This window comes from Solanum pennellii, chromosome 11 (genome assembly GCF_001406875.1).
Source record: "Solanum pennellii chromosome 11, SPENNV200".
In the NCBI taxonomy this organism is placed as follows: Eukaryota; Viridiplantae; Streptophyta; class Magnoliopsida; order Solanales; family Solanaceae; genus Solanum; species Solanum pennellii.
In genome coordinates, this window is record NC_028647.1 from 61789193 (window position 1) to 61796844 (window position 7652).

Genomic DNA, 7652 nt, shown 5'->3' on the forward strand with positions numbered 1-7652 from the left:
TGGCCGGTGGTTGGTGGGGGGGTCAGGGATCGGGTAAAAAAAATAAAATTTTAAAATTGAATTTTTTAAAAAAAAATTGTTGTTTTTTTCAAAAAAAAATGTAAATAAAATTGAAGGAGGAGTTTTGGAAAATGTTTTCCTTAATTTTTGAACGGAAGTCATTTTCCTTAATTTTGAAGAAAATGAATTGATTTGAAAAACATTTTCCAAAACTTTTGCCCCAACCAAACATAAGAAAATTGGAAAACATATACCAAACACATGCTGAGTATATTGTTGTTTTTGCTAAGCAGAAAACTGAACATAAAAAAGAACACTAAAAATTGTGAGCTTTTGTGCAACTTGGAATTAAGAATTAGAGAGTTGGCTAGAAATTGAAAGATAGGCTAGTTTTGTCTGTTTTTCTGGTGGCACACAAGTTAAAATAATCAGACTAAATGACAGTATTTTAGACTAGTAGTAGATCACATTCTTGGCCATGTCTCCTTTTTTCTTTTTTCTTTTGTTTCCCATTCAATGTCTCGTAGAATGGAGTCATGGACTGATTCTAATATATACGTCACGTAAGGTTCATCAAAGGCGGAAAGAGATAAATCTTATTCGTACTGGGTGTTTACACCAAGCAAAGTGTTCTATAGAATCTTATCAAGAGTTACTTTTTCTCTTTTCCTTTTTATTTCAGTACTCAAATTTAAAATTTCTAATTAACGGTGAAGATATCTTATATATCCTAGAGCAAGCTTTGATGGTCCTTGACGTGACATGTAATTTCATATGACTTAGTGGTAGGTAAAAATAAATATTCACTTCCAACGAAAGAAGTTTTGATCTGGAGTTTTAGACACAATAGAACACTAATTTGATGAGCATATCAACCTAATGGATTTGAAATTTTTACCAATGAATAAATATCAAGTTGATGTAATATCTCAAAAATTTCTAAAATAAGGCTCGAACCATTCTTTAATTGCCTATAAAATTGTAACGGGTGTTCCTTAAGTTACTCATATGTGTAAAGGTAATTTCTTTGGTGTTCAAATGGATTTGAATATGACTTAAGGTCAAAAGAACCCCTAGCGCAGAGTTGATTTGAAATCTTCGTTTCTGATTAAGTTTTGACATAAGATTCTACTTAGGTCAACTTCAAACGATTGTATCTCCCGGCACATAATGATATGTATGGCTATGACCTACCAAATTAAAGGTCTTTGAGTCCTGTTTCCAATGCCACCAAGTTTTTCTCATTTCATGTTCGGAGTAAAAAATTATGACTGTTTTACCAAACACTGTCAAACCAGAATATTCTGAGTTCGTGAACGACGACCCCAACCAAGGGGCCGTAGGTTAAACCACGACCCGTTCTGTCAAGTCGATGGTAGAGTACTGGGGTCAACTTTTGAGACCCAAATCCTATGGACCCAACCGATGGGCCATAAGTGGACCTACGAGCCATCGTTTGGACCCGTAAATGGACTTGTGAGCCTTAAAAACTCATAATAGAATCAACGAATGAGATATACAACTGTGGGTCAAACCACGATCCGTAGAAGGTTTTTTTTCTCTCAATTTTAAGAAGGGAAGTCTAGTCTTTTCCCACCCTGTCTAAGCCTTAACCACGACCCTTTTCACCTAATTAAGGTCTAAATAGTGTTAAATCATTATTTTATGTTCTTCAACACTACAAAGATTTTAGAGCAAGGATTCAAGAGGAGAAAAGTTAGGGTTTTCTATCTTTATTTGAATTTCATCGATTTCGCCAAGAATTTTGTTCTTACAAGGTATGTAAGGCTATCATTAGTGATGGATTGAGTTCGTCTTCACGCCCTACATCTACTTTCTACTAGTAAAAAATAATCTAGGATTATATCCTCAGTTTTGGATAATTTTTAGATGAGTTTGTTGTTGAATTTTGAGTTGTTATTCCTAATTTTCGAGTTGCTATATATTATTTATTGAGATTCTTGAGTTGATTATTCATGCATGATTTTCAGCATCAACCCTATTATTTGAAGTACTCACTGAGTTATTGATGAGAATCTTTTAACCAAATAATTATCTTAATTGATTTTCTCATAAAGTAAAAAGGAGTTTTGAGGAAAGTTTAAACAGACATTTCACGTAACACTTACGGGAATTATTGACTCTCAAATTTATCATTTTTACATTGAGAAAAAAGAAACTTTGATTTCTAAATGAGTTAGTGAGTTCAAAGATATTTCAAAACAGTTGTCTCTTTTGAGAGATAGTTGAGCAATTATCTCAAACCAGAGAAAGAGTAATGTTTTTATAGATTGAGCAGAGATAAATATTATTGGGAGTAATATTGAACACCGATATGAGGGAAAGTTCAGATAACTCACAACCCCCATAAACTATGTCTTGCTAGCATGGGTACAAGATCATACTTTTTGGATGAATCCTTGGAACTTTTGGGCATAATTTTGTGGATACACTTAATTGAGGTGATCAATATCCTGACACGATATAAGACAATTCTGACAGCTTGGACAATACATTATATCGTCACTTAGCTCATAATGATGGTTGTTGGTTAGAGAATCTCCTAATAGAGTTAAATGTATTTTTATATACCAGTTATTAAGTTAAAGTTCAGAGAATGAGAAAGTGTTCTTTTTAACTTTTACTGATTTCACTTCCTTATTTTATTTAAATTCAGTCGAGTATATATCTACCTGTATTATAGTCTCTTCATTCAGTTATTTGCTATTCAGCTATATTACATACTCATACATTCAATGTATTGATGTCATTTGACCTGCATCTTTTATGATGTAAATATATGTGTTCAGAATCATCAACAGGCATTTCGTTGAGATCAGTTTGTGCTTCAAACAACTATGGTGAGCCTCCCTGCTTTCCGTAAGATTTCACAATTTTTTTCTGTTATTATTTGAGTTGTCGTGGGTCTTGTCCCGACTTCTATCCTACTATTAGAGGCTTCAGATAGATAGAGTTGACAAGTCTCTCGGTATCTCCCTTTGTTTGAGACGTTTTGAGACTATTTTGCAAAGTTTTATTATTATTATTGCACTTAAGTTTTTTCAAACAGTTGAGTTAAACATTTACTTGAGTTTGAATGTTCTAAATTCTATTTTTAAAGTTTCTTTGTGCTTGAATAAGTCTTCCGCTAAATAGTCAGTCAGACTAAGAGTTCGATTGGGAATTAGAAATGGTTCTCGAGTGCCGGCCACGTCCAGGGTGTAAGCTCAGGACGTGGACAATTGATTTCACAGAAAGTCATCAAATTATAGTATTATCGCAAAAAAGTCATTAAATTATTTTTTCTAATTATAAAATCACTCAACTTTTGTTAATTTCAAAAACATCATTTTGGTAAATTTCTCGATGAAATTTGGTTGGAAAATTCATAACTTTTTCAAACTCCCGCCATATAGATTATTAATGACTCATTTCGATCCAACATTTTAAACTTTCTATAAACAAACAGTTAAAATTTTTCCATTCTATTAATGCATTTGAGGTTCATGCACGATCAAAAACATTTTAAGTAATTATTCTGATAACACTGAAATACCTGAATTAAAACGATGCAACTACAGATGTCTATTATAGTATTTAACCAAAATAGCAAAATCCTCAACTCCTACTAATCTCAAATATCACTACCAAAAAAAAGGAGGAAAAATAAAAATGCAAACAATGGAAAATTAGCAAGCCAAAAGTGCAAATCATCCAAAAAATAAAGGATGAAAATGAAAAAAAACCCCACATTTTTTCGTTTTCCCGGGCAAACCCGAGGCTATAAATTAAGCCGAAGAGTCCATTTTTAGCCTTTTCTTCTGTTCAAAATCTGTATTATTATAGAAGAATTACTGTGTTTTTGAGCGATTTTTAGATTTTTGTTTGCTAGATTTGTGTTTAATTTTGTTGTTGTTGAAGCAATTCAGTTGATGACGGAGATGGATGAACCTCTTGATTTTGAATTTGAAGAACCCTCCATCGTTAGCCCTGTTGTTACTAAGCGCAAAAAGTGAGTTTTTTTCTCTCTTCTTTATCAACAATTGTTTTGTTTTGTTTTTTCTGTTGATTAGATTGCAAAATTCGATGCTTTTTTTATTAGAATGCAAAACTAGATGTTAGGTATCTAGGGTTTGAGTTATGGGTGGTTTAATTTTTTTTTTTAATTAACTTTGATGTCGTGGTCAACTTTTGCGCACCTGGGCTATTGTTATGGCTAGTTTCACGGGATACCTGTAAAGTCTCACAAATGTTCCACCACCGACATGTTTCGGAGATTTGAACTTGAGATGTCATTGTTTATTCAAGTACCTTAGAGTACAGTTGGAGTTGGGATTTGATGTTTATGAGTTTGAGATTTTTAGTCATTTTGAGTTACTGAGTTTTAAATTAATATTTTTTCACCGACGGAGATTAGGATAAGCTTTGATGAATAACACTTTGTTTGGATGGTTGTTACCTATTGTTTCATAGTGTATTGCGTCGTCAGTAGCGCATCTAGGACTTAAAGGTTATGAGTGCTCACTTTCTTTAACGTAAAGTTGCTTTCCAAGAAGGGTTTCCTTCTAAAAGCTTACTAATATTTTTATAGTTAAGTTAGTAAATGAAATGCTGAAAATAGAAATGTGAAAAAACAATAAATCGAAAAGAAAAAAAAGCAAGCAAATAATAGTGAAAAGGTATAAAAATAAGTGTAAAAATGTAAAAAGAAATTCGGTTTGCCTTTTTTCCAATTAAAAAAATATATGGATTTACCTGGATTCGAACCCTCGCACTCAAGGGCATCAACGCAAGCTTTAACTTTGATCTGAGAGCCAAAGCACCCATCAGACCTTTTGGTTGATGGGTGCTCAAGAGTTGATTATATTAATATTTCAATATTTCTATAAACATATACCAATTTTTTGTCGGAGTCAATGGGTGCTTGAGCACCCGTACTCTCTGTCGGTCCGCCCGTATGTATCGTATTGTATTGTTTGAATAATTAAGACAACATTTGGACATATTGTATCATTCTCCGTTGTTACATAATATCGCACACCCATAATTTGAATGATTAACCTACGAGGAAACTAGGGTACGAGGTAAAACTACTATGAAAAGGTGGGTGAAGCCGTGAAGGATAAAATAGAAGTATTGAATTATAAGTAAAGATAAACTAAGAAGAAAATATTAAGGTAGCGACGCGATCATACTAAATCGGTCGTTACACAAAATGGGTCTTTTTGTTGTTACCTAACAACGGATTTAAACGATACGATATAATCAAGTTTGAGTTATAATCAAAAGAAACATTGTATTTAAACTAGCAATACGATACAACTCAACGTGTAACAACCATCCAAATAAGGTGTAAAAGAAGAATCGGAAGAAATTCACACATGAGAAGCAAATCAAACCTTTAGACTTAAAAGACCAAAGAAGAGTAAGATAGATTTAGGGACGGTAGGTGGGTGTCTAGAATAGATTCTCAAATGGGTCCCGACTTTTCAACACTTGCTCTTTCAAGTACATATGGCCGTGATCTGTCATTACGTGCGACTATCTCCATTATGGAAAGAGAAAAAAAAATTAGTGTCAAGGGTGGTTGATTCATGCTCCTGAAGATAGGAATCAAACGTGAGTTGTTGTGTGTTCATAATCTGCTGCTGAGTGGGGTAACCAAAACTATGGAGTTCTCTGTATCCGCTTCCTACACTCAGTTCTACCCTGCCTTACAGAGTCTTTTCTAACATTTTAATATAAATTCAAGTTATAAGCACTAGGTAAAATTTGTAATATAGCAGTGTAGTTTAATAGGTTGTTGCAGGTTTTACTATTTTTTAAGGTTGTCAGTCCATGTTGTAGTTACTTTGGTGGTGTTTAAGTTCTTAGTGTATGACAATTGAACTTTTTTATCATGTATTTATTTATTTATTTTAGAATTCTCACTTGAACCAAGTCTTAAGGTTATAAATTCTAATTGAGATACCCACCATGCTGTTTGTTTTGTATCAGTTTGGTGAGAGGATAAGGTGTAAGAATTAGCCTTATGACCTTAAGAGAGCTTAAGCATAGTATATAGAATCACTATCGTCAGTTAGTGCTTTTATGATGGTATACATGTCACATGTGAGGTTAGTCGTTCACCTCCATGATAGCAACTGCCGTTGTTATTGGTGCTTAATCCTGAGACAAACTTTTACAACAATCAGTTACCACGCTGTATTAACGCTGGAAGAATTGATTTTGTTGAATCGTTAATAATTACATATCTACACTCTAGAAAATGAAATACAATTAGGATGATTATGGTACCTGAGGAGGGAAGTTAGCCACATAGCCTACTCATGATAAGAACTTACTTTTGGAGATATGATGGGAGCCCTTTAACTGGTTGAAATTAATCAAGATATGTTTTAAATCTAATGTGTCATTTCCAGGAAATATGAATTTACTAGAAACATCTGAGACATATAAAGTAAGCTAAAGGCATGGATAAGTATATGTGGAAAGCTTTCCCTCTTAGTTAATTTCTGCCTAGAGACTAGAAAAATGGGGGAGTGGGGAAAGAAAAATGAAGAAAGAAGTTGATAATTGATTAATTAAAGGATGCTTATGGAACTCTTGATGGGATCGACATGTACTTGTGGAAATTTACTTAGGATATGATTGAGATTCTTTTTTGTGTATTTACAAGATTAAACACTCCTCATAACGAAAAGAGAAAGGGAAGGGAAAGAAAATAGTGGTGTAAGTTTAGGTAAAGAGTAGGGCTAAAGGTTTTTCCTACTGCCAATGAAGTTTACTTTTATATCTGCAACTTAAGTAGGTATAAGGTGTTAGATGCAATTAGAATACAGGTTTTTGGTTTATTGTACTGTACTACTGTTTACTTTATCACTCCTTGCCAAAGTTTCATCATGTCTCATAAGTTCAAGGAAAGATAGGTTCCTGAACCTTTTAATATTTTATTCTTTGATATATAGAAGTCAAGGTGATTTTCTTCAGTTGCTTGGCATCTTTCCATTCCTAAACAGTTAGGTAAGCCATGTGTCTCATCATATGTCTCATAAGTTCAAGGCAAGATAGGTTCCTGAACCTTTTAATATTTTATTCTCTGATATATAGAAGTCAAGGTGATTTTCTTCAGTTGCTTGGCATCTTTCCATTCCTAAACAGTTAGGTAAGCCATGTTGCTCCAACCTCTTCAAAACACTTCGATACCTATATATGGATATCATATGGACCACATGCTTTGATGACCTCAAACTTTTTTATGGCATCATTTACTTAAGCAGACCAATGATATACGTGTAGCCAAAATTTCTGTGCTAGTGTTTGAAGATCTGTAAAATTATCCTTGACCTCTTTTATTATTTAGACAAAAGCTGTTCGGACTGAAGTACACCTTTAGTTTGTTATGTTATGCGAAAATACTAATTTGATTACTTATACAAAATAAAAAAGAACTATTACCATTTGAATATGTAGAGATGGTGGAGAGAGTTGCTGATGTCTACCATTTAGAGCCATTTTCTCAGTTAATTTGAGTGGTGTCTGAGTTCATTGTTAACAAATGTTGGCCAGTTCTTGCTTCTAGACTTTCTAATAGTCAAAATATCGTACTGGATTCAGCACATAAGCATTATATTCTCTGACCCCCCCCCCCC

General features: G+C 33.4%; 1 protein-coding gene across 1 annotated transcript in view; it reads left to right on the forward strand.

Annotated features, from left to right (window-relative positions):
* Nucleotides 1-3747: 3747 nt before the first annotated feature.
* The window catches only part of LOC107003368, a 9604-nt gene continuing 5699 nt past the window's right edge, over nt 3748-7652 (forward strand). The window contains exon 1 of the mRNA XM_015201685.2: nt 3748-4012. Within this exon, the coding sequence (XP_015057171.1) occupies nt 3933-4012 (80 nt within the window). The 5' untranslated portion in view covers nt 3748-3932. The remainder of the gene's footprint in view (nt 4013-7652) is intronic.